General features: G+C 46.9%; 1 protein-coding gene across 3 annotated transcripts; it reads right to left on the bottom strand.

Annotated features, from left to right (window-relative positions):
• Nucleotides 1-852: 852 nt before the first annotated feature.
• On the bottom strand, nucleotides 853-27,372 carry ICE2 (interactor of little elongation complex ELL subunit 2). Of its 3 annotated transcripts, none has more exons than XM_063313989.1 (15): nucleotides 27,269-27,372; nucleotides 25,269-25,373; nucleotides 22,948-23,179; nucleotides 22,275-22,394; nucleotides 21,397-21,531; nucleotides 20,914-21,072; nucleotides 19,802-19,961; nucleotides 19,024-19,193; nucleotides 17,228-18,194; nucleotides 16,453-16,616; nucleotides 13,836-13,965; nucleotides 12,319-12,403; nucleotides 11,515-11,565; nucleotides 10,675-10,933; nucleotides 853-8,194 (listed from the first exon to the last, which is right to left on the bottom strand). In XM_063313989.1, the coding sequence occupies exons 1-15, from the start codon at nucleotides 27,313-27,315 to the stop codon at nucleotides 7,982-7,984; spliced, it is 2,997 nt and encodes a 998-aa protein (XP_063170059.1). In that variant the 5' UTR covers nucleotides 27,316-27,372; the 3' UTR covers nucleotides 853-7,981. The 3 variants fall into 3 exon arrangements, with proteins under 3 accessions (XP_063170059.1, XP_063170060.1, XP_063170061.1); XM_063313990.1 differs by having other exon boundaries at nucleotides 20,947-21,072; XM_063313991.1 differs by lacking the exons at nucleotides 22,948-23,179; nucleotides 27,269-27,372 and having other exon boundaries at nucleotides 25,269-25,374.

The raw sequence follows: 27,372 nt of genomic DNA, 5'->3' as shown, positions 1-27,372 counted from the left end.
TTAGCATCTTCTTTGTAACTTACTCCGAGTCAGCCTACTACAAAGCAAGCTTAAAGCTCTACTGGAGGAAAAAATGTATCTTAGACCATTTCCACACTAGTGTCTTCCAGCCGTTAGCAGGGGCCCGAAAACAGGTCGCGACTGATAATATGGCCACGGCAATGGCTGGATGATGTGCAAAGCCATGCTGTTGTGCATGCTCAGGCCTGTTCACTAGAGACAAGGAGCTTATTCCACCTTTGATTTCTGAGGACCCCGAACATTAATTTGCAAGCAACGTTAATTAACATTAATTCACAACCAATTCACACGAAGAAGCTATTGTGAAGAACTGCTACTTGTCAAAGGCGTCCCCCAAATTTGGAAAGTTATTCTCGGCTTGTGGACCTCCAGGCAGTTCTTGACAGAGGTGAGCAGCTGTAATGCAGCATCATGTTTTGGTTAGAGCAGAAAGGCTTCGCTGTATGTCCGTGTATTACATAATACTGCTGGAATGTTGCTGCATATCTGGGACATCTGTTGTGATTACACAATTACTCCACTTTTGCCCTCAAAACGTAGCTCATGGGGAGAAGGGCAGCCAGAAAATTTTCCATGCCATCCTGTTAGCTCTGTGCTGGACATCCAAGCTTAGTTTTACCAAATGTAAGGACCGCCTGGCCATTTTAGTACCTTTCTAGCTAGGCACAGGATCTGCTGTTTCTCATGGTTTGTTTGTTATCAAAATGTTCGGTGGTGGTTTTTATTGAGGGCTTGGTAGTGTCGGAGAATCAGCATTGTGGATACATCTGCATTAAGAAGTTTGTCTTCCAAGGAAACTTAGCAAGATGCACTTAAAATAGGATCAATCAAAGCAACATTATTATCTATTTAATACACTGGCTTTAAAGAGTTTTACACATAAAATTGCCTAGGCAAACATTATTCCTACAAAGAGCATATTATCAAAAATACTTTCAGGTCAACCAAGGAAATCATTTTAAGTCATTATTAACCTATTGGGGCTTGCAGTAGGGCTGGTGATACGTACTCAGAAGACCCCAGCATTCACAGGTAAAGTTGGGTTAAACCTGGCTTAAGGCACCAGGAAATTGTGGACCCAGCCATGTAGGAATTTAAAGAAAGGCTCAGCATTAGACCTACAGGCTTTTGTCAACAAGAATTCCTGCTGTATCATCCACATTTAGAAGTTGCCTTGGTGCACCCACGAAGGAGAAATAAATAACACTCTGCAACTGAGCGGTGTGAATGAAGTGTGTGTCAACAATAAATATGGAATGGGCGCGGCTAAGAATTTTACCCAACTTCCGGAATACTGGCCATACTGATTTCCTGACTCACTTAAAAAGGAAACTACATGAAAAAAATAACGAGGGAAGGGGGTGGGGGGACAGGCCCTGGTATTTTCTGAAAAAAAGTAGGCTCCCTTAACTGATTTTTTTTTTTTTTTTTAAATTCTAGGACTTCTGGTAACTTAAACCTGTTAATAACCTTTTGACCGCGAGATACAATCACACACTGAAATCAAACCATGAATGACAAATGTAAAAAACCACAGAATATCCAACCACCAAGCAAACAGATGCCTGTTTACAAATGAAGGCGCTTCCTGCCCAATCGCAAGCCAACCCAGATTTGGAGTCTTCAGCAGAACCTTGGGAATCCCCACTCTGGCGATTGATTGATTGATTCCATTTCTATCACTGCCCATCTCATCTAAGTGACTCTGGGCGGCTCGCATAACAATAATTAAAAATAAAAACAAAATAAAAGCCACTAAAACCAATTAAAACAGTTAATTAGAGCAATAAAGTTGATTTCCGGGAGAGGACAATAAATTACTGACAATGCAACCAACCAGCAGGCTTGATACCACCACTGGGCCCCCCAAGCACGACAACAAAACCCACGTCTTAAGAGCCTTACGGAAGGCCAGCAGGGCCAGGGGCAATCTAACCTCGGGGTGTGGGGATGATGTGCTGAACAAGGGGTGACACAGCAGAAAAGGCTCTCCTACTGGGTCTCATCAGATGCTATTCCTTGATGGATGGGACCCGTAACATGCCTCTCCTGATGGGACAGTCGATGAACTAGGGAGGTGGTCCCTCAAATAATCTGGCTCCATGCCATGTCTGGGCTATGCTCGGTTGGGGGTGGGGGGACGACAATCTACATGGCAAGAGTTTTCTTACCGAGGAGGGTCCATCCACACCAAGGGCGCTGCACTGCACCTTTCAACATTTCCTCCCCAAATCCAGAAGTGGTCCTGGCATATGCCAACAAGCAACACCAAGACCAACTTGAGGAGCCCCTGGTTGTAAGGCGCCTTTGGTACGAAGACTCGGTGGGCAACTCAAGTCCCAGTGGAGATCCCAGTAAAGGGAGGAAGCTTCTTGGTCCGTGGCCCTGGAGAAAAGCCGGTGGAACGTCAAGACAGGCCACCTACCTAAATCCCCACAGAGGACATCTTTTGTCGAAGTGTAAGAACTGAGTTCTGTTTTAAATCAGGGTAGAATCATCTCTATGCAAAGACGGTTTTAATCCCGGATCCACTGTGCGCATAGACAGACTTTAAGTGGCTGAACAGCCCTTCATGGAAAAGGTGGCTCTAAGATTGGGGTTAGAGGTACCTGAATTCTGAGTGCACTCACCAAATTAGTGCCTGTGATTCTTTGAAGGAGATCAGGAACCGTTATAAGCTGTTACCAACCAATGTCATTTGCAGCCAGGCTGGGAAGCTGGCAATGGCAACCTTTTTATGTAAAGCTGCTGAGAGAACCAACCACCTGGCTGGGTTCATGCAGAAACCACGAATGGCTGCTAACTCAAGGGCACTGACCTTTTCAAGTTAAGCACCTCCACAGCCAGTAACACCAAGCTACCCCGTGGCATGATCTGGCTGGTCAGGAGCCATGCCCCCTTTCCAGGCTCCAGCGAGACACCAAGACACAACCTGCGGAGGAGATCCTGATGGACAAAGGGCTTGTTTTCCTACTCAGCCACATCAGTAAGGTGGTTTGGGGAGCAGAGAATGGCTTTGGAGGGCACCTTTGTTTTTGCAGACCTGCCAGATCCAGCTTCCCCATCCTGCTTGCCAGGGAAAACAGGAGCTGGAGGGGAGAAGCACATCTACATAGCCCACCTCAGCCCACAAGCCGCTCGGGGTCAGATGGGAGCAGCGGAGAGCCAGAATCATATCTGACCAGCCGTAGTCCTGGTATCCGGGACCTCGCTCTTCCCATCCACCGGCCGGCCTGGGGATCTTCTGCCTTCCAAGCAGGGGCTCTGACCCTCGATGACCCACATCTTCCCACGGGTAACACTTCCAGGTGCTGCTTACTCTCCAGGATCATGGCTCCACCTCATAAAAAGCAAGCGCAGGAGACCCCCCGAGAGCTGGGCGGGCCATTTTTGGAAGCCAAAGTACCCCATGTGCATTCTTTTCCATGCTCTGGTGGAGCAGACCACGGGAAACCTGTGCAGTTTCTCAGGAACCCCGGAATGGATGGTCTCACTCCAGGGGCTGGCTATGAAAAGAGGAAGCATGGGATAAATCACAGGGTGGTGGTTGTGGGAAAACTAGGAGGCGGCGGCAGTATTTTGTATGTTTGCCACCTTGAGTTGTTTATAAAAATAATAAAGGCAGAACAATTAATTAATTAATTAATTAATGTTTCCGTTCCACTTCATGACACTTGCCACCCCTTCCCCAAAACCTGAGTCTCACAAATAGCAGTAAATCAGAAACGAAACTTTGGGGGGGGGGTGGCTTTTTTTCAATATTATTGGGAATGTCCTTCTTCGCCCAGAGAGAAGGCTAATCCAAGACTGTCTGCTGATGAACGCTTACCCCGCCCCCGTTCCCCTACAAAGGACCAAACTCCATCCTGTTGCCGCCAGGACCTTGCAGGCCCCAGCATGTTCGCTGGAAAGATGGCATGCTCATAATTCAGCTGAAAGGAAGGGAGCAAATTAAATGAGAACTGGATTCGTGTGCAGACATGAACCGACCCAAACAGTCTGCTGGCGCCAGACGTGAGCCAGCCGCTTGCTCCTCCAGGGGCCGGTTTTGGAAGAGCATCAGAGCAAACCCATTAGCAATATTGATCCGCAAGAAGGAACTTTTTAGAGTCAAGGCCTTGCGCACTCCCACGGTAATTTCTGATGTGTTCAGCAGACCGCATCCCATCCTCCGGGGGGGCAGGAGACCAGCCAGACCAGAAATGAAGCAGGAGGAGACAAGAACACATTTCTTTTTTTTCTCATGGGCAATTATATTTTAAGTAGCAATGTACGTCTCATGCATTTACCCCAGTGACCTTGTTGGCTGGGGCAGGATGGAAACGGCAGTCAGACCCATCTACAGGGCATGACTTGAGCGAAGACTACCCAGAACACGGCCAGTCTGGTGTCGCGGTTGAGGCCCTGCTAGAAACCGGGAGGCCATGCGTTCTAGTCCTGCTTAGGCACAAAGCCAGCTGGGCGACCCTGGGCCAGTCCCTCTCTCTCAGCCCAATGGCCAACCCCTTCTGAAAAACCTTGCCGAGAAGACTGCAGGGACCGGTCCAGGCAGTCTCCGAGAATCGGACGCGACTGAACAGGTTAAAAAAATAAATAACACAATAAGCAGCCTGCCTTCGTGGTGGAAAATGGGCCCTACCAAGCAAAAGGTGGCGAGGGCAGCAGAACCAAAGGGCATTCCCCCCTAAAAAATGCAAGACGCAGGACACCAGCGTCTCAGAGTCTCAGAAGCAGGCCAGACCACAACAGAACAAGCGCCGTTTTTCCCCACTGCAGTGAAAGGAGTTTTATTTAGTTCGCTCCAAGAATAGCGATAACTAATTGAGGGAGAATCAAGCCAGGCCTTTCTGGGGCCAGCCTCTCCCCCCTCCCCGCCCCCAGCTAAGCCAAAAAGCAGTAAGCTGGAGTCAACCTCCAGTTCTCGAAGAGACGGGAGAGAAATCAGAACCCTGCATTTGCAAAGTTCTGCTCTTGTCTGATAGGAGAGCTGTGTCCGCGGGCTTCAGCAAGCAGGGACGCTTCTCTGCGAGTGCATCGACTGACCAGTCATTCCAACCTAACAAGTGGGGACGGAAAGGAGCACCCTGGGAGAGTTGCAGGTTTCCAGCAAATGCCCCCTGAGCAGGGCAATGACTCGTCTCCTGCAGGGAGAGTTCGGTGTCTGCACCACTGGCTGGTGCTGCAAGGCGGGGCAGGCGAGCTGAAGATGCGGTGACATCATCCCATCAGCTGCACTGCTGCAGGGGGGGATCCCACAAGGCAGGGTCCACACGCTTCCCGTGCTGTTGCAGAACCAGGGAACAGGGGAATCAAGAGGTGGGGGTGGGGGGCTGCTCAGTGAGGAATTAGCCAACGTGCAAGATGGATTTGTTTTTAATTTATTAAATGCATGGCCAGGGAAATCACGAATGACAGAGACCTGGGGACAGCCTACCAGGCCTGCAAATTGCACATTATTTTTCTGCTGAAGAATAACCAAGTCGCAGCCGTTTGTGGATTTCCTGCGGCAGTTAAAAGGGAAGTCTGAAACAGGAATTTCTGAACTTTGCTTTGGATGTGGGACTGCACCGGCTGGCTAATCTCCCACCCAGATTCAGATCCAAACTGAAGCAAGCTGATTTCCAAATCAGAATACAGACTTAATCTTATGGAGGATGTACACCCCAAAAGTAAAGCAGGTTAAGTTTATCCCCCCCTCCCCCTTCCATTCTGATACAGGGTCAATGAAGTAGCTTGACAACACAGGCTAAAATGTTGCAAATCAAAAGTTGGTAATTCTTCTAAACCCTCAAAAACCTCTAAATACAGAATTCGTATTTTTTAAACACAGTAGAAAAACTTACCAAGTTAATTGCCTTAAGTGTGTACAAGTACAGGTAGTCCTTGACTTACGACCACAGTTGGGACTGGAACTTCCATTGCTAAGCAAGGTGGTGGTTAAGTGAGACACACCAGTTTTTATGAGCTTTTTTGTGCGGTCGTTAAGTGAATCTGGCTTCCCCCATTGGCTTTGCTTGTCGGAAGCCGGCTGGGAAGGTTGCAAATGGCGATCGTGTGACCCTGGAACACTGCAACCGTCGTAACTATGAGGTGGTCACCAAGTGCCTGAATTTTGATCACGTGACCGCAGGGGCGTTGTGACAGCCCTAAGTGGGAGGACCGGTTGTAAGTCACTTTTTCCAGCACCGTCGTAATGTCGAGCGGTCGCTAAACGAAAGGTCATGAGTCGAGGACTACCTGTAACTTGTATGATTGTTATAGACTGAAAGGGATGACTGTATACAGACTGAACAAGCTCTTTCAGCTGCTCAGAAAATCCAACTAGCTAGACACGTCCTACCCTCTGACAAAGCAGGGGGCTGGAAAAGGGAGAAGTTGCCGCCACCCAAATGTCCCTCTGAAGCAGCTGATCTGCAGTGAAGACGTGACAGCTATTTTTAAGAGGCCTGCCACCCCACATGCGCTCAGCAGGGGCTTTGGGTATTATTGATGGTGGAGACAGAAGTCAGAGGAAAGCCCCAACAGATCCACTGAGAGGCTCCACTTCTGTCGAGATGGTCTTTCCACCCCTCTTTGGAGCGAACAAAATCCCTGCTTCAGAGCCCCACCCGATTATTGAGCATATGACTCACCCCAGAAATATTTCCCCCGTGGGAGGTCACAGATTGGATTTTGAAAGAGAACCTAGCATTAAGCAATCCTGCAACCCAAACACTCTACCTTGTCATTAAAACCAACCAACCCAAGCAGATTGCAGACACAAAGGGGAGACGCCGGCGTCTGTTGTAGCAACCAGATAAAAACTTAAGGCTCTTCAGGAAACAAGACGGCCTTCCTGAGGTTCTCCGATACACAAGGTGTGGCGAGGTAACACCAAATTGAAAACACGTTCTTTCTTTGATAAAGGATTGCACTCATGCAGAAAAGCAGAAATAGGTCATGCCTAGCCCCCCCCCCCAAATCAGTTCAGAATTACATGCAACCAAAAAGCCCAAATGTTTCCGTGCCTGAAATGGGACAGAAAGCCTGATGTGTCGGTCTCTGTGTTTAACTGGGCAAAAACTTTGCGTGCTTCTGCAGAAACCCTTCTGCTCAGCGACATCAGGGCTGCCCCACACTTCCCTACCCCACCTCGGACCAACCTCGGGGTCCTCCTGTTGGTCTTGCCTGGGGCACGAGTGCCACACAACTGCGACCACACAACCACTGACGCCAACGTTAATTTGTTTGGACTGTACGACAACGTGCATACAACCGAGCTGGGCAAAAGCTCAAGCAAGCTGCAAGTCCGCATTCCACAAAAACAAATTCAGAAATAAGCAACTAGGATATTTTAAATGTAGACCAACACACCCACGCATGATGCGAGTAATCCACTTTGACCTGTGAAAAAGGCAAAATAGATTTAGTGCCATTTCTGCTTTCCATGATGGCACGTGCCCGAGGACCGACGGAAGCGCCTTGGGAGACCCTTAACAAACTGGAGAACTTTAAAATCAACACTTAAGCTTCAAAGCGGCTTGTGGCCGTGGCCAAGGCTGTTTTCTGGACATGACTGCAATCTGCAGGAAAGGGCAGTTTTAAAGGGAAAGTCAAACAGAGACTGGTCAGCCCCACTTGCCCAAAATTGTAGAACTGCTTAAATGCAACTGTCCGTTTTAAAGGAAGGCTACAGAGGGCTTGGTTTTCACCCAGCAACGTTACTGGGGATAAACAGCAACACAAAAGCAGCTTTGATCACGCAGAAAGTTTGCTGCTATCACTCCCAAGTTGCTTCAGGGCACTTTTGACGTGGGACAAACTCATCCGATGCACCTCTTAAGTACAGAAGGAGCCGAGAGGTTTCACGGCAACAACGCACTGCAGATCTGCCCGCTCTGCTGGAGTTGCCCACCACGTTCTTCATTTGCTGGCGAAGCAGCTTTTTCGCTGAGACGAGACCTGCCATTCCCCCGCCCAATTAAGTCATGCCGTCTTTGCTCATGCGCGTCTTTTTCCAGAATTTCCAGTTTGGGCCCTGATTTGCCGGCCCGCAGCTCTTTCTCCTTGCTTTGTTCTGCGCAGCCCCACGCCTCTTTCTGAAAGGCCCAGCTGGTGAGCAACCGTCCTTTGCTTCCACGGAAACTGGCCCTCTGTGGCTGGGTGTGCCAAGGGAAGCTTTGGCACCACTCATCTAGGAGTCAGAAGGGGGGAGGAAGAAGGAACAGCTTCAAAATCAATCAAAGCTCAGACGTCAGGCTTCTGCAGAACTGGTTGAAATTTAGTCACCTGGAAACCCAGGGAAAACTCTTCCTTCTTGCTGCTGAGCTCCCAAATTGATTTTTTTCAACCCTGGAGTAAGTTAGATCATTTGTACAGTGGCCACACGCCCTCCCTTTATTATAAAGGACACGCCTTTCTTTCAGAAAGCTGTCCTTTAGATTTCTTTCTTTTCTTGGTTTTGTTCTCAAATTTTCCTCCGTAAAGCAAAGTTATGAAGTTTTACCCTTACGAACCTCTTTCAGAGTGGCCCCCTTTTCAGGTTTGCCCTTGATCGTTTCCAAGAAAATATGGAATTTTTCTGTAATTACATGACAAGTTGCTGTGAAGGGGCTACGCCAGGGCAGCAAGGGTTTCAGCATTGCTTAGGGCGACCTTATCTGCATCCCCCATCCTGTACCCCTAGAATTGCTCCCTCGGCTTTGTTTGCAGAACTTCTGTCCTAACAGCCAGGAATCACCCTGAGACGAGGAACAGGTCTCTGGTGTTTATTACTGCTACGTAAGACAGAAAATCCTGACAAACTGAAGAAGCGTGGGAAAAACCCAGACAGATAAACCCCAAAGGTTAAGGCGGGTCTGATGTGTGTCTCTTTGAATGGCTGCTCAACTCCTCCGTACCGCGCATGCGTTTCCCCCCCTGGATAGGGACCCGCTCCTGCTCACCATCAGTACTCAAGACAACTTCTGACCAATGAGCTCCAGATGACATCGGGAATTACTTGGAAAGGAGATAGCGAGGCACAGCTCTTAGAAGCCGCTCTGAAATCCTAGTATCTCTGAAAACGTTTTATAATGAAATGGGGAACACTGTTCTCCCTTGGGGCGGGTAAACTCTAAGCACCCAGAGGCTGCTAGCTATGCAAGCCGGAGTCCCACGCAGCTGATTGGTGCTGAGCTGAGGAAGGCTGCCAGCCCATAAAAGTTTGCTTGTTCCACCCCAAACTAAGTTAAGCTCCATTTTCTTAGCATTAGTGCAGAATACCTTATTTTGTCATTCTTGCAAATATTTCCAATAACACCGCTTCCAAAATCTATACAGAACTTGAGTCTGAGTGGAGCAGGAGAGGGAGATGGATAAGGAAGATCTTGATCTCCATCCCAAGCCCACCAGCACAAGAACCTCAAGATGAAGGTTTCCTGCTTTGAAATCTGAAAAGCTGCTGCATCTTGGCTAAGAGATGCAGCAATAACTTGGTGTTGCATTTCAAGGGAACCGCCTCTCCGACCGCAACGCGGATACACTGGATCCTCGGCTCAGGCGACAGCTGGAAAAGGCCGAGAAGGCCGGATAAACGGACCTTGTTGGCTTTATTGGGAAACCCACCCAGATAAAATTATGTATTTCCATCGGGAACATTCAAATCATGTTTTCTTTCCTTAAAGCAATCAGACAGCTCAAGAGAAGGAAGAACAAGCAGAATTTATGCAGAATCTTAAGGACAAACAGATTACAGCAGTGTTTCTCAACCTTGGCCATTTTAAGAGGTGTGAACTTCAACTCCCAGAATTCCCCAGCCAGCACAGTTACCAGGGTGCCCAGTAATAGAGAGTACGAATGCTTCATGCATCTGACAAAGCCTGCCTTATTTTATACTCTAGTGGATTAGAGTATGAAATAAGGCAGGCTTTGTCAGATGCATGAAGCATTTGTACTCTCTATTACTGGGCACCCTGGTAACTTCAGAATGTTGAAGGGGGGAAAGGCAAATTAGTATACATTTAAAAAATATTCAGCTTCTGGATTACATATAAATAAAGAGACCCTGATGCTTGGAAGACAAAACATTACCTGAATCACATTTTTCTCGCTCTGTCCAAAGATATATGCACACTTGTGTGGACCCACCCCACGCCAACAGAGGGTAATACCATCGTGAATAGTGCCCACAAAACCAGTGCCACAATATATTGGCCAAGTCTAGTCTAGTGCTTTGATGCAGTGGCAGAACAATAATGTTGTGGGCTTGTAAACCCTGACCAATTATTAAAAACCCTGACCCCTTATTATCGCTTTAGACCAGGCCAAAGCACACCTCTTTACACCCAGTGCCCTTCCAATGGGCCGTCACTGCTTGAGCCTGATGAATACAAAACAAGAAAAACTCTTTTTCCAAACTATGGGTAGTCCTCGACTTACAACCATTTGTTTAGCAACTGTCTGAAGTTACAACAGTGCTGGAAAAAGTGACTTATGCTGGTCCTTGCACTTATGACCATTGCAGTATCCTGGGGCCGTGCATCGCCATTTGCGACCTTCCCAGCCGGCTTCCGACAAGCAAGGTCAACGGGGGGAAGCCAGATTTGCTTAACAACCGCGTGACTCACGAGGACTACCTGTATGCTAAGTCTGGAAAATCTGTCAACTTACATTCCACCTTAGAACCATTCTCACCTTCACGTTCTTGGTGCTCTCGGCCGGCTTCGGTGGGAAAGTGCACGGGACTCGGCCTTGGGCAAAGTGGTGTGGCAGAGGGATATTGGGGTCGAGCGGGACCCACGGGACAGAGAGGACAGCTGGAGCAGGGGGCGGGTCGGTGTGAGCGGCGTGCAAGTTGTACGTGGCCCGCGTGGCATTTCCATCGGCACTCTTGTAGATGGTCACTGATGACTCTCCCGCTGGATGAGCCAAGAGATAAGCGCCCTCCTGCAAGCTGACAGCACAACAGCCATTACAAACCGACGCCAAATCAGGCCGCTCCCTCTGACCTGAAGCTGTGTGACGTGAGCTGCCCCCTTCACCCCTTGCGACCGACACCCGGCTTAGATGGCTTCTGCTGGGATTTCTGATCACAGTCACTAAACTTGCCTGGCTCAGCCCAGCAAGGAGCAAATCAACCTAAGCAGGGACAGGAAGCAGGGAAGACCCAGTATTGCTTTTGTGCATTTCTTGGATGCAGCAGAAGTGACTGAATCCGATCCAATTCACATGCGTGCAAGACATCACCGGCTAAACTAGAGGCCTTGAAAGACGCTTGAGGCGGCTCCCAGGCAGAGCAGAAGCCCTCCTCTTCAGGCCCCACAGAGAAGCCCATTTTGGCCAGGAGGGCTGCCAGGGTCATTCGCCACAGCTGTGATTCTCCGTTCAGACGTTTATGGGACGGCTTTCTGCACCCGGCATGCTTCCCAGGGCTTGATTCTTGAGTTCTGGGCCCTCTGCTCTCCTTATTTCAAGCCCTTTGTTATGCATGCAACATAAAAGAAAGAGAAGGAAAACAGAAAGCCACGTACGTACCAGACCACTTTCTTCAAGATGTTTTGGAGAATATTTAAAGAGTTGGCTCGCCTGTGCAGGAAAATGAACGTTCAGGAGCAATAAAATAAATACGAGGAAATTAATGCATTATGAAAATTAAAGCACTGTAATCACCGTTTGTCCAAGAAATAGAAAGACACACAGAAACCTGAAGAATTTGTGAATTCTGATGGAGCCCTCTCTTTCTTTGATCACCCAGAGCCCGGCTGGTGAGGGGTCAGACGTGATCACTTTATCCTACATTATTTTAAATCCGCTCCAGGCAGCTGCTACACATGCAGACAAACGTGGAACCTGGCATTTGACAGGAAGTTCAACATCCTGAGAGTCTCAACTGCCAGTCATATCTAGGGGCAAGTTTCTAAACCTCATGACTCAAAAGGGAGTTTGAGAAATGTCTGGACTAGGTCAGCTGTCATTTCAGAAAACGACTGAGAAATGAAGGATTTGGGGAGGTTTCTATGGCTCAGCATGATCTGAGTGTATCTACTGTAAAAGAAAAGGTCAAATAATAAACGGCCCTCCTCAAATTAATATTGGCTCAGGCATATAATCCAAATATTAGTAGCTCACTTAGGGATCAAATTTTTATCTAAAGGATTGCTTAACCCAAAACTAACACAGGGTTGAGTATTTGTGGACCAAAGACAGGATATCACACAGCTAAGGTGTACTATATTGAACTTTTTTTAAAAAGCCCATGATTTATATTGCATTCGCTGAAAGAAAATATTTAAATGTAGCAAGAGGAATCCCTGTAAACCATTACAGGAAGTTACTTACTTAAATGTGCCAAATCGTTTTCTCAAAGCCTCCCCGGTCAGGCGCTCAAGCAGAAAGAGCTGTGAAGTAAGAGCATCGACGTGACCTAAAGAGGGGGACACCGCCAGGGGTTTTCAAAAGGGAAATGAAGACACGCCAAAGCAGGAGATACCACAGTTTGGACAAAAATGAAATCACAACACCATCAGAACTTGAAACGAAGGGGAAGTCAGATTTAATTCTGAGGCTCAGCTCACCTACCACCCTAACCGATCAATCTGTTGTATTGCAGAAACCCAGCCACTGTGGTTTATACAATAAATCATGGTTTAGGATGATGCATGCACCAGGCCTGAAAGTTTCTCTGGTTCGGTGCTGTTTCCAACAGTGACTATTCAAAAGTCGATGTTGGGTGCTTCAAAAGTGTATTTAAACCATCACTTGTTTCAAGGTTCTGTGCATTACCTAGACCAGGGTTTCTCAACCGGGGTTCTGTGACGCCTTTGGGTTCCATGAAAGGTCACTAGGGGTTCCCTGGGAGATTGCAATTCATTTAATTTGGGCAACTTCGCATTAAAGAGGTAAATGTCATTCTTTATTTTTAGTTTACGAACACTGTAAATGCACCTATACAGGCCTACATGTGAAACACACATAGTAATTTTGGAACTTCTGGCCTATCTTCGAGCCTGAATGTGCAGGGGCTCCCCAAGGCCTGAACAATATTTCAAGGGCTCCTCCAGGGCCAAAAGGTTGAGAAAGCCTGACCTAGAAATAATCCATTCTTGGATGTGACTGAGCTTGGCTCAGCTGGAGTTTCAGCCTAACTTTCAGACGCAGAGCACCCATGAGCTTGCCCATCATATGCTCTGAAATGAGGCAACCCTTAGACACACTTCATCTGATGCAACCAGCCGAATGCCCGTTTCTCAACAGCAGTAGGGAATCGCTCACACTGCTTGGACAGTTAAGACTTTGATGACTGTGGCTTCTGAACTTCCATCCTTCTGAATGCCATTTCCATGGGAGCCAGAAGGCAAGTCTTACAGAGATATTATCAGTTACCTTTGAGACAAAATTTCCAAAATTATGTTCATATCACGTTCTTCTGTTTGATTCTACATTATCTGCCAAGTCTGGCAAACACAGCATCACCGTATTTTCCGGGAATCCTTGCGGATCCTTCAGATTCCAAGATGGACCGATGTAATGAACCTGCGCAGCAAATGTCATCCTATCACACCGCAGTCTTGTGAGCTCCTCCGCCCAGAGCTTGCTCACCTCTGCTCCAGGGTGCCATGCACGTAGCCAGACAGCAACGCAGCCACAGCCGCCATGACGTATTTTAAGCTGCAGCCAACGAGTGAGATTTGAAGCGAATGGACATTCTATCGCACTATGAACTGATTCCAATCTTTAAGGATTGGTACATTGCTACAGTCAGTTGCATAAAACGCTTGGCAGGAAGGAAACTGCATGGCACTTTGCACAGATGTTAAAAAAAAACAAAAAAAAAACCAAGCCTGAAACGCACTTACCCACTGTGAAAGAACTACTGGAATGTAACACGCTTTCCATCCACAGCCGACATGCTTCATCTTCCGTTAAAGCCTCTACCCCGTAGAAGGCCTGGTATTCCAACTTGGGCAATACGTAAACTGGAAAGTGCTAGAAAACAAACGCGTGCGGTGAAGCAAAAGCTTTTTCACTTCAGAGTATTTTCAGTCTGTGTAGTTTGTGGAAAATCAAAACACAACCCTGATCCGCTGCCGGGGCTTGCCTTCTCTGAGATCAGCTACGTGGAGCTACAAGTAAGAAAGCGATGATCTTTAAGAGAATTACTGTTTATTGTAATAGAAAAGTCAAGGGTCTGAGTGGTAATCACCGAGAAGTGCTCCTCCTGAGCCAGTTTGTTCTTTTCTACAGATAGTCCTCACTTAATGACCACAATTGGGACCAGAATTTCAATTGCTAAGTGATGCGGCTGTTAAGCAAATCCAACCTGATTTTATGACCATTTTTGCAGCAGTCGTTAAGCGAATCACATAATTAAGTGAATCACATGGTTCCCCACTGATTTTGCTTCCCAGAAGCTGGCTGGGAAGGCTGAAAATGATAATCACGTGACCACAGGACGCTGCGACAGTTGTAAGTGCGAGGATCGATAGAAAGTTGGGGTCTAGCGCCGCCGTAAGTCCGAACTGTCACTAAACAAATGGTTGTTAAGTGAGGACCACCTGTATTCTACAGAAAGCAGATGACACTGCCACAGATAGTTCATTTATGAAGCTGAAATGGTGCTGAACAGGGTGATTCTTCTATTTCAAAACGTGCTGCTACTGTGTGCAAAGTGCAGTGTGCCAGCGTGTGTCCCCATCACAAACTGCTTCCCAGCTATGGCTTCCTGGCTCTGCGCACATACACCTCTGGGGCAGGGGTGGGGGGAGCACAGGTGCAGCAGTAACTCCTCCAGTTAGCAGGTGACTCACCAGGACTGCCGGCCGGTCCCTGCCTTGGCTAATCTCTTTTCTCCCTACCCAGAAGGAAACCGCTCTTTTCGGCTTCAGCCCTCCTTTTCTATTTTGCACGTCTGCTTAAAGAAGTGTTTGGGATGCCTCCAAATGCCACGACGCCCTCGGATCATCAAAATAGGAGCCCAACACCTCACACGCATAGAAGGAACCAGGAGGGCCCACAGGGTACGGCCCAAACAGCCAGGATGGCAGCTGCGATGGGGCAGCCGCTGACGCACATCAAAATCAGGCGGCGCTTTGATCACACTGTCACGGGCACCGCACCGTCTTGGCTGTTTGGACTGTATCCTGCAGACACCCCTGCATCCCACCTTTTCTAGGCTACCTACAAAATGTTAAAGCATTAAAATGAAAGTCAACCCCTGCATGCGGGACTGCAGTTGGAGAGGAAAGCGGAAAAGGAAATTGGGAGAGAAGCTGACCCTTTGCTAGCTGATTTCTCTCTCGCCTCCAAATTCTTCCTGAGCAGCAAAGGGGTTAACACCTCTAAACCGCCTGAGCGGCGGACAGACATCTACACTTTCACACATTTCACCTGACCGGACCAGGGTTCTGAGGCTCAAACTGTCCGAAACAAGAAATGTCGAACACCACGAGGCACGTACCTCCTACACACGCCTTCGGAAACGGCTACGGGTTTCACAGATGAGCACGAGCGTGTGCGAGGTCAAAGATACAAGTCTCACGCACACCGCTCACCCTGGGGACAGACAGGTAAGTGGCAAACAAGGACCCAGGACCAAAAGCATTCACCCCTATTTCTTGCAGACCTGGGAGAGACTTAGGAGTTGAGTGCTGCAATGCTGCCATCTTCAGGAATCCAGAAAAAAAGAGGACGAATTACAGCCCTACAAACTCAGTGTAAAAGAGTATCAATATTGCAAATTTTTTTGCCAAGAATTCTCCCTCTCCTAATATATGGCCTATGAACTCTTACCCTTACAATTAGTCCACTGCAAGGAAGAGGGCTGATGACTGTAAGTGTCCTAACAGCCAGGAACCACGCTGAGACAAGGAGTAGGTCTCTAGTGTTTTATTACTGCTACATTAGAGAGAAAATCCTAACAAATTGAAGAAGTGTGGGAAAAACCCAGACAGATAAACCCCCAAAGTCAAGGCGGGTCTGATCTGTGTCTCTTTGAACGGCTGCTCAACTCCTCCGTACCGTGCATGCATTTCCCCCCCTGGATCGGGGCCCACTCCTGCTCGCCATCAGTGCTCATGACATCAAGCATAATGACCACAGCAGGAACCAGCTGTGGGGTTTAACTCAAGCGCTCACTGGTTCGCCCTGCACCTTCCGCATACGTGACATATTGCTGATTGGTCCTGAGAAAGCAAGGCTGCTTTTGACAGCGCTTGAGAAACTGAACCCTGTGAATTACAGGGAGGGTCTATGGCAGAAGATCTGACCCTGGAGCAATGCTGGCTGGGGAATTCTGGGGGTTGAAGCCCACACGCCTTCAAGCTGCCAAGGTCGAAAAACGCTGCCTTAAAGAGAAACGTCTGAATGAGCCAGCTGCTGATTGAGCAGGCAACACGGGAGCTGGCTGAAATATAAACAAGGAGGAGCGTCATACACGCCCCCAAGCGCCGTATTTCACCCAACACGAGAACTCACCCGCCTGAATTTCGCCTTCTTCTGCTGGGGTCGTAGCTCGACTTTCTGTATGGTGGTGCGCACCAGCAGGAGCATGTCCTCCAAGCTGAACAATCTGTAGACCAGGTTGCCGCGCTGAGGAGGTTCGTAGTCTGCCCCTTCTTCCACTGCATCCCACAGCACCCCTTTCAGGAAAGACAGGGGGAACATGGTCATACAGGTAGTCCTCGCTTAACGACCACAATTAGGACTGGCATTTTGGTTGCTAAGTGAAGCGGTCATTAAGCAAATCCAACCTGATTTTACCACCTTATTTGTGGCAGGCATTAAGCAAATCACCGCAGGCATTAAGCAAACCACATGGTCATTAAGCGAATTGTGTGGTTCCCCACTGATTTTGCTTGCCAGAAGCTGGCCAGGAAGGTCAAAAATGGCGATCATGTGACCACCTGACGCTGGGAGAGTTATAAATGTGAACCGGTTGCCAAGTGCCCAAATCATGATCACGTGACCGTGGGGATGCTACAATGGTCATAAGTGTGAGGAGAGGGCATAAGTCGGTTTTTTCAGCACCATTCTAAGTCTGAACCATCACTAAACAAATGGTTGTTAAGCAAGGACTACCTGTACCACCTTTTCTCGCATGAAGCTGCTTCACCCATTAAAGATATTTTTTCTCCCCAACATGACATTCCCATGGTTTCTGAGCAAAGAATGTTCTAAGGAGCTGCACGCACACCCACCTGAAATGTTTACAGCTTCACCAGGGTGGTAGCCTAGCTGTCAAAAAACCCACCTTTCTGAGGCCCCTGGTAACAGGTTGCCCAAGTAAACTTGGAGGAGCTGCCCGTATTCACCACAGTATCTTGCCCAGGCTCCGCAGCTGAAGGAGATGCCAAGGGGGCAGAATGGGAATCTCCCTGGCTTTGGGTAGGATTCACACTCCTTTCGCCGGTTATCTGCAGGTGCCCCTGACAATGTGGAGAAGGGGGCTTCAGGAGTTCAGTCTGCATTTTCAAAATCTGCCCCACAGGATCAATTTTTGGGGACAGCCGTGGACGACGTCTGCAGGGGGCATTTGTTTTGTGCGTCTCTGAAGAATCCGCTGGTTTTCCCAGCTGGGCCTGCCCAGGGCTGGATGAAGGAGCAGCAAATCTTTCGGAGCCGTGGTCAGAAGAGATCGCGTGAGATTCAGACACGGCAACAGTTTCACATTCGGCGTCGATGATCAAAGGTTCTCCATCGGTGTCGCTGCAGCAGGATGGGGCAGGGGACCCGTCATCTTCAGCTGCGCCAGTTCCTTCACCAATATTATTATTTTTATCTGAAGAAGCGATCAAGGTATCAGGGTCCAGATTTTTTCCTTTGGCCAAAGCAACACTTCCGCCATCTGGGTCAGTTCCCGCTAGCTTAAAACCTTTACCCGATGAGTTTTCCTCACTATCCAAATCTGGGAGGTCACTCCCCAAGGGTGAGGTCTTCCCCCTGCTAAAAACTGTTCTGTGCTCCTCTGCTTTGCTCTTTCCTTCCCCAAAGCTACTGTTCGCAGCCCACTTGGACTCCTTTTCCATTTTCAAGTACTCCGACAAGACCACAGACAAACCGGATGGCTTTGCTGGAGTGATCTCAGCCTGAGAAGCGCTCAGGGGCTTTGTGCTCGAGGCAAAGCTTTCAAGTTCGGTGACATCCGTATCAAAGTCCAGATCAGCAGAGACGGATTCTTGCATCAGCCTGCCTTGGCACTTTTTGAGCTTTGCTCCTGGCTGGAAGAGAGAAAACAGAAGTGGTAATATGGCCTGGATTCATGCATCGCATTGCTTTCACCACAATGTTGAGCAAGCTATGGCAATTCGGTATAATGCTTATCCCTGGAATACCATGGCATATTCTCTGCCAAAGGCCACCAAGCTGAATATGTAAATTCTGCTTAACTGTTTTCAACACCAACGGGCAAGCTGGGGCTGCTAAGTTGAGATGGATGGCTAACTTAGAAGAAAGGGACACGAGGGGAGGAGGACCACAGTCTACAATTCTGCACTACGTTTCATCCGGTTACATTACTAGAACCCATCTAATGAAGCTGACTGATGGCTGGTTTCCCCAAGACAAAGGGAGCCTGGGAAATGTACTACTCCAAGGGACTGTGACAGCTACCAACTTCAGAAGCTTTAAGGTGAGCAAATCTATGCGAATAAAGCTGTCAATGGTCATGCTCTTTGTGAGTAAAGACAGAGGGCCTAGGAAGACCAGTTGCTTCAAGAGAAGGACGCCGCCCTACTTGCAGAGTCCACAGAGACGTGTGAATAGTTAGTTGGTCCAGATCTAAAGTCCTGGACAAGACAGCTTTGCTCTGACCCAGTGTTTCTCAACCGTGGCGACTTCAAGAAGGGTGGACTCCATAGCTGACTGAGGAATTCTGGGAGTTGAAGTCCACCCTTCTTAAAGTCGCCAAGGTTGAGAAACACTGCTCTGACCCAACACAGCTCCTTGAAGGCTCCAACTGTCCAACTTTTTTTTTAATGCAAGCTTATCCCATGATATTTAGTTCCTTTTAGTACCTAAAACAAACAAACAAACACAACTGAAACTCACCAGCTCTTCCGATGGCTTGTCTAGTATCACAGCCCGGGCTACAATACTAGATTGCTTTGTCATGTGAAAATCTGCCAGGACTTCGTGAAAAACCTGGTTCTTTTCTCTCACAGTCATCTCCTTCTTAGGGAGAGGGGGGTCAACAAAGGCCACTTTGACTGGCTTGAGACCTTGGAAGAAAAAGGTGGATTTTCATTTTTCAGTAGCAAGGGATAATTACCTTTGAGCTAAACATGGAAAGTATAAGAAATAAAACTTCCCGCACAATAAGAACTGGATTCACTTTCCCAACATTATTAGTTGGGAGGGAATAAATTGACAATAAACAATAAACAACAGAGGTTATTTTAATCACCAGGTAGAGTATTTCAATGCAAAATAAAAACACAAGTCACCTACAGACACAGTTAATGTTCATATCAAAAAGAAACTGTGACGCTATCTGTTGTTTATTTTTCCTGCTCAGTTTCCTGTGCTCTGCTATCACGTTATCAACAGACATTTTGTATTAAAAATAAACTATATTTGTTTGCTTTTTTTCCCCAGAAGAGTACAACACTTAAGCAAAACTGTTCTGTTCAGAGTTAAGCGTCATTCTTGAGGTCAGTGGGACTCGCTTTCAGGAAACTGGACTGTTTCGCCAATAAGCATAAGCTATTTGGCTCACCATAAAGTTCTGGTGAGGTGGCTCATCCTCAGTCACAAATAACTTGTCTAACTCAGCACTAGAATAATGTTAAGACCAACTCTACACTGAAGTAAGAAGAATGAGGCCTACCAGCAAGAGAAACTGTTTTTACAGAAACAGGAAGTTCCCACTGCTGCTTATAATCCAGACCATGATTGTTCAACAGAGTATAGAAGGATTCGCCGGTCAGCACCACCTGAGGACAGTATTTTGCAGCCAGCTTTTCAGCATTTGGGTCAGTGCTAACATCCTTTAAAAAAATGGAAACAGGGAGGTAATACATTGTAAATTAGTCTGAACAAAATGATATTATTACACCATTAAGGTCGGACTTTCAAAAGACGACTCGAAGAATTTGCTATGTCCCAGAAGTATTTTTAGCACACACGCTTAGAAGCAAACATTCCTATTTACATATCTGTGCCTTTAAGTATATAAAGTCCCTTTGTTCCAGCATGAACTGTTGTATGTAGTAAAACCTCAAGTTCCAAGGTCCTGTATTTCTGATGAAAATCTGCCCTCCTCCTACCTACAGATATCTAATTCTTACATAATACATCGGTGTGTTTGTGTGCACTTATAGATAAAATATCTTAAATTATAGCGGTTGCTAACTACACCATTTGACCCTGGAACATTTGTCATTTGATGCCCAAGTATCCCTCGGAATTGTCCTTATATCGAGATCTGCAGCAACTTTTCTAGAGTTCAGAGCAAACACTGAAGGCATTTTTCTTCTAAACTAAAACAATGGCAAGTCCTGATATTTCTAAAGATAGGACATTTCTGGGTTTGCTGAGCTCAATTTAAAAGAAAATTTAACCAACCCTTAAACGAACCAACAGCAAAGGCTGGCTTGGTTCAAAGCTACAACTTCTGCCTCGCCCATAACAGAAAGTGAAGAAGCTGAAGCTTCTCCTGACCAGTTCAGAGGAAGAGAAAGGCGAGTGTGAAAACTCAAGCTCACACCGGCTCACGGCTCATTCGCACAGAGCCGAAGTGCATTCACACGTGAAGCATTTCTTTCTGCTCACTTTTTTAAAAGAATTGCTTCAAAAACTCACTGCATACACCCCAATTAGAATTCTGAACGACAAGGGGAGCTATTAAGGTTGAGAGGAAAATACAACAGTCATTGGGATAATCTGCAGAGAATGGTTCACGCACAAGTGCGATTAAAATGGAGCAACACGTGTGACTACCGTTCTCCTTGGCTCGCCAGGTTGCATCCTTACCTTGTGCAGCTGAGCAGCTCGGTGCTTCGGAGTCCCGCAGTCTGATTCGTTCTTAGGTTTATCAGCAGGTAAATGAATTGAGGCAGGTAGCTTTGGAAAGTACCGCTTAACAAGGTGCACCGTTCCCTTGGAAGAAAGAAAATAATTTTAAAAATGTAACACTCTTGGTTAAACAGCTGCCAAAAGAAAAGGCCACTTAAGCCTGCTTCTTGGCCAAGCCCTGAGGATTTGAGAGTCAATTCCCAACATCTCCAAGCGGGGCGTGGAAATCCTTCTTCCTTAATAAAAGGGAGAACCAGGTCTGGGTTGCAAACATCCAGTAAACTACTAGAGGACAGCAAAGGGCTTGTCTTTGCTGCCATCTTGTGGGCTTACGGATTTCTACAGGCTTGATCAGTATTCCCCAGGAAGATATGATATTGAGGTAGGAATATTTTCTGGGGAGCTTACCAAGGCAAGAAGACTTTTTTCAAACTTCAGGGTCAGCTCTCTACTAAACTGTCCTCCCATGATGCTGGTAACTTCATGCAAAGAATACCATTCAGGATACTTCTTCACATAACCAATGCGAGCTCTCAAAAAATCCTCAGAGGAAAGAGAAAAGAAGGACCTTACTGTATATATTCTTCAAATATGCCTTGGAATATTTAAATCTCTACATCAGTGTTTCTCAACCTGGGCCGCTTTAAGCTGTGTGGACATCAACTTCCAGAATTCCCCAGCCAGCAAGGGATAATGGGAGTTGCAGTCCATACAGCTTAAAGTGGCCCAGGTTGAGAAACACTGCTCTACATCATGAAGGAGCTTCAGCAGAAAACACAAAACATTTTTTTTAATTAACCAGTGTATGAAAAACCAAACAATGTACCATTATTTTGAAAATAGTTCATCCCACCTTCAGAATTTTTTTTTAAAAAATTAAAATCTAAGAGAGAATGGCTTTGAAGAAGGCTCAGCAGGTCGCAAGTACCCAGCCTTGGTGATTGTGGAAAACCTGAGTTGGGCCTGGTTACTACATGGATGGGAGGCCACCAGGGGATCCTAGGATGGGGGACTATGCTGGGAAGTTGCAAAAACATTCCACGAGGCAATGAGAAGCCACTTTGACATTACCACTGAGAAAGAAACAGGGACATGTCCATGAAGTCCCTGGGAGTCAGGCTTGACTTGAAGGCAACTTTGCAACTATTCATCCAGCTAAGTAATTGGAATATGCATCTCTTGAGAACTGAAAGGGCAGCTCATTCCTTCTCAAGTGGATATCCGTTTTAGAAGCAGAGGGGTTCTCTGTTCCTGGAAAAGGTAGCAGAGCCACCTTTTAATATTACCTTGGTATAAAGCAACGCGTCTTCAGAGATGCCACTGTAATCTTTAGAACAACTTCTAGCAGCGTTCTGGGCAAATTTTAAGAATTCTGCAACTTCTTTGCTCACAAATTCTTTCATTTGCTGAAACAAAGGTGACAACAGTAATTTCAAAACCACAATTCTTTTAGAAGTCACTATTATTATTTCTGGATCCAGTACGTTTTAAAAGCACAAATGGAGCCAGATCAAAAGCAAAGTTTGGATTTACTAAACCGTTTGAAGCCACAGACCGGCAGCCTCTTTTTCAGTGTGTCTGAGCAGGCGGCATGGGTGAAAATGGCCATGTCTAAGTTGTGACTGACTTTTTCACAAATCCCAGGAACTGAAACCACAGCTTGTCCAATGAGCCCAGACTTCAGGGGTTGAAGGCACACGCTTAAAGCCCAAGAATCCCTAGGACATTTTTTAGGCTGAGGGATGGGCAGGAGAGGAATGAGGACAAGAAAGGGGGCAGGTGAATCTCCTGGGCTGCACAGCTCTCTGTCACGCAGCTTCCCAGATTCGTAAGACTGCAGCAAAGGTGGTTCCAAGCGCCATTATTTCTACCAACCATCTCTTGACTGTGCCTGGCACATGTAAACAATCTGTTTATCTCCATGGTAAACTAGAAGAAGAAAAGAAACACAGCACTTACCAGATATTGTGCATAATTCCTTTGCTGATTCCAGTGCAAGAGGTTTGGATCAGCATTTAAATACTGAGACAAAAGAAATAAATATCTTCTTTGCTCTTTCTCCGACAAGCTAGAAACATAAGGATAGGGGACCCTTGGCTCTTGACAAGGTGCCACAGAAGGCTCTCCTTTACTTGCAGTCGGCGTTTTTTCTTGCCCAGAGTTTGACGCATCAGCCTTGTTCTCTGTGAGGCTGAAACAAAGCCATCTTCAGCAAACTGTCACATTTCCCATTCAACCAGCAGCATCTTGAGCACTATTACCAAACCGGTTTGATACTTGCTTTTATTTAATTCTGGCCAAGACAGATAAGGAGCTTCCAGGTTCACTCCCTCAACCCCCAACATGAAAGAGAACATTTAAAACTTTACTTGGAAAGAAAACTACATGGGGTGATGTTTTAGTTATAGAGGTTAACCACTGGTTGTGCTAATCCCATTTTTTTGGCCTCTGAAATCTCTCCTGTGTTGTCAGAGTGAATTTGTATTCCTGTCCTCAGACAAGAACGCTGCGTTCAGTACAAATTACTTGCAGGAAACAGTGCGGACCTTGTGCTTATTTAGGAGCAGGTACAAACCAAATAAAAAAGTCATTTTCTTTCAGCAGCCCAAACCATTTCCCACCATTCTTAAGACTCTTTTCAGCTTTGGATTAGCACATCTTGATGCATGATGGGGTGCTCCTGGGGTGGGGGGAACTTCTAAAGCCCCTGTGATTGCACAGAATTTGTTTTGTGGTTCCTTGGATCCTACAAACATCCCAAGGGGTCTTCAATGGTCCCACCAACCCCAACCACGTGCCCTCAATGCACAATGCCTTGCTCTGCACTTAACTATGTCGGACGAGCATGGTTAAGTCATGAGCATATTTTGGATTAACTAAACCAAGTGTTAACTGCTGATCTGGTAGAAAAGAAAGACTTGAATTACATCCCAGGAAAAGGTCTCAGCAGTATCATCTCTACTGCTCTTAATAACACCACACAGCTGTCTCTCAGAATGAGAGAACGTGTCCATCCTCGTGGAACGAACTGGCAAATTTAATTAAGCTGCTCTCCCAACAAGTTGCTGACTCAGGCAGGCCTGATGCAGGAATGTCAAGTGATTCGAGCAGCTTAAATTAGCTCGGTTTGATGGAGAAGGGGAGAGGGGCCCATCAGGATACCGTGGCAATGTGTGGCTGTCAAAGCCCGCAGCAGAGTGAAGGCCAAAGTCGCCTTCCCACCTGCCTCCCCAGCTGGGTTCTTAGTTAAAACACTCCTTTCTTCAGAGGGGAAAAGATCCTATCAGAAGGAAAACAAAAATCGGAAGGGGTCTGGTAGCACCTTTTCCGACTAATGCGTTTTATGAAAAGGCGAGAGAGCTCTCTTCATGAAATGTTACACCTTTTAATCAAAGTTCTTAGTCGGAAAAGATGCTCCAGACTCCTCCTGATGTTGGGCTACCAGAGACCAACATGACTCCTACTACTAGAGACGAGAAGGGACTCAATGTCTTGGGTGCAAATTCAGCCATTCTTAGAATCTCACTGGCCCCTTGGCGCAGCAGCCTTTGCTCTCCGCCTTCCAAGCTTTGCCTCCACAAAGCCTCAAGGAACCAATTCAGGGGAAGAGCTACCTGGAACCGCCTGCTTTTCAACCCACGCTCCAGGGACTGTGTATTCTTCATTTAATTCCTTGCCATACATCTCCCTATTCTAATTTTAATTATTGTCATTCATTTTTCACTGTTCATTTATTTTAGATGGGGATCCACCTGGGGATCCACTGAAAAAAGAAGACTAACAATGAACAGACCATCTACTGAAGCCCAAAGGTTGGGAAAATGTGTCCACTTTCCAAACTAGCTTCTGGTTGCTGAAGAGGGTTCCCCTTTTTCATTTCCAAGGTAGATCTCAGTTGTGGATGCTTATGACTGTTCTCATGAGCAACTCAGAAACACATCCTGCAGTAAAGGTTTATCCCTGGCAATTGGTCGTGTGTCCCTCAGTTTATTTAGAGGACAGGCAAAGACCCTTCTACCTTTCCTCTCTTTTAAAGATTTTAAAGGTTGGGGCCTCCATCTGAAAAGGGGAACCTCCCTCTCTCTGAGGAACTGCTTCATCTATTCAAACACACCTACAATTAGGAAGGCTATTCTCTACCATTCAGTCAGAACCTGCCTTCTTAACAAGAACACAAGGAAGTTGTATTCCAAGTAAAAATGGATAAAATCAGCCTACACGATTCTTGGCCAGAATGCCACTTCTAGCCACATTTGTTACAGGAAAGCATCATCTAATACCTTTTTGATAATAACATGAGCTCGGAGAGGGGCGGAGCCAAAGAATACTTCTCATAAAGGTCTCGCGAGAAATACACATCGTGGCCATTTCGGGGCGGAACGTCCCTACGGTGTGAGAAGGGGGAAAAAAAACAGTCAAATCTATAAAAGCATTAAAAGCAATCATCAAAGGCATGCTAAACCGAGATGGGTGAAGTCTGGACTTGAATACCCCAATAAGCTCATAAGCGTATTGCCTCTGTCCATCAGTAATTCAGCCCAATCTCTTTCAGTCCTGGTGCTCATTTGCATTTTCAGGGGTTCCTTTAAAGGCACTTCTTAAACTGTGCAACCCCATTACCCCTTTTCCTGGTCTCGAATAATGGCACAACCCCCCCCCAGCCCCCCCACCAGACTGTTGTTTTACACAACACCTCGGCAGCAGCAGCGGTGCCAAACTGGATCGAGTCACAAACAAACAAGTGATTACAAATGGCTCCGTTACCCCCACGATATGCCCAAATTACCCCCTTGGGTAAGGGCCTAATTGATTGATTGATTGATTGATTGCCCTTGGGGTAATGAGCCCCAGTTTAAGAACCACCGTCTGAAGGCATGCTGGGAGACTAATAGAGTTTATTTTTTATTTATTTGTATTTATATGTCAAATTTCGTCACCGCCCATCTCACTCAAAGAGCCTAAATATTGTTCTTTTAGGGCTGGGAATCATGGGTGCGTAAAGCATGTTACGGCTGTCATCTTGTGGGGGCGTCTTTCCCAAGGACCGCAGAGAGGAGAGGGCAACCCCTGGCTGTCTGTCCTCAGGCCAGCTCCCAACTTTCCCCCTTCATTTCTCCGTGGCTGATCAGACCTCTGGCTTCATCCTCAGTTTTGGGGTATGACAGACTTTATTTTACAGCAAGGAACCGATCCAGCAACTCTCGCCATCTCAGCCTCGTGCCGGATCCTCACAGGGCTACCAAAAGGGGCATAAACGAAGCAATTCTGGAGTTTAAAGTTGAGAACTGCCAGGACATTTTGGGGTGTCCGACTCACTGGGGTCATTGGCCAATGATCCTTGATTGGTTGACTGAGAGATATCCCATTTTTAGACTGCCCTATTCCAAAACAGACATATTAACACATACATATATATCTCAATATCTTTATCTATATATCTATATAAATTCATATATATCTATACATCTATATATCTATAACGAGATATGGAGAGTGCTGGTCCATAGAATCACCAAGAATCCGACAGGATTGAATGGATAGCATCATCATCTTACATAGCTCATACAAATATATAAAACACACACATGTAAAACATATATACAAACACATATAAAACATATATATAACTAAAACACCTACGTATACATACACATATATATGTATACTTTAAAAAATACACCCTCCCACATCACCACAAACAAAAGGGGAAGAGCCAAGTCTTGCCAGCAGGACAATTAAAACATTATAATGAGAGGATTATAAACCACTTTACAGTAGAATATGATTGATTGTTATAACTGGCCATTATAGACTAAGCAGAAAGGACCGGTGGTTTATTCCACCCCATCGGCGAGGGGCGGCTGGGGAGGATGGGAACTAAGTTTACAGGGGAAGGCGGGGTGGGGATAATGGGAGTTGCAGTCCAGGACAGCGAGAAGCAGATTATGTCAAACTTGACCTATGCCCATTGAAAGGGGAAAAAAAAGTTTATTTGGAGGGATGAGGGTCCACGTCCCCCTCCCCCCAAAAAGCATTAATGGGGCCGATGCAACAATTGTTTATTTTAATCAGGCGCCCCTCCCTTCTGGCACGATCTGTTTCAGCCTCTCCAGAGCTGGGGGAAGGAGGAGCATTCTGTGCATGCCCAGAGGCTCGCTTTCCTCCCCACCCCCTCGCACGCTCCGGGGGTCTGGGGTGCACAAGCCACGTCCAGGCCCCGTCCTGCTCCCCGCCCAGCGGCCCCCGAGGGCCCCCGCCGGAGCCCCACGGCCGCGCTCACCAGCTCAGCGTCTTCCAACCGGCTTCCGCCATCTTCGCCGCCGCCATGTTGAGCCTGACCCTCCGCTTGCATTGCGCGGCCACTAGCGTCAGCAAGCACCGCCC

The sequence above is a fragment of the Candoia aspera genome, chromosome 13, assembly GCF_035149785.1.
Source record: "Candoia aspera isolate rCanAsp1 chromosome 13, rCanAsp1.hap2, whole genome shotgun sequence".
Taxonomy (NCBI): domain Eukaryota; kingdom Metazoa; phylum Chordata; class Lepidosauria; order Squamata; family Boidae; genus Candoia; species Candoia aspera.
The sequence above is the reverse complement of the archived record's forward strand: the minus strand, read 5'-3'. Positions and strand labels throughout refer to the sequence as shown.

Bases quoted from the DNA above. Each gene is read 5' to 3' on its own strand.
- ICE2 (XM_063313989.1), bottom strand. From the start codon at position 27,315: ATGGCGGCGGCGAAGATGGCGGAAGCCGGTTGGAAGACGCTGAGCTG. The intron at 23,180-25,268 runs GTATTAGATGAT...GCTTTGTTTCAG, and splicing joins CTCATGTTATTATCAAAAAG to CCTCACAGAGAACAAGGCTG. The intron at 18,195-19,023 runs GTGAGTTTCAGT...TCTCTCTTCCAG, and splicing joins ACAAGCCATCGGAAGAGCTG to CCAGGAGCAAAGCTCAAAAA.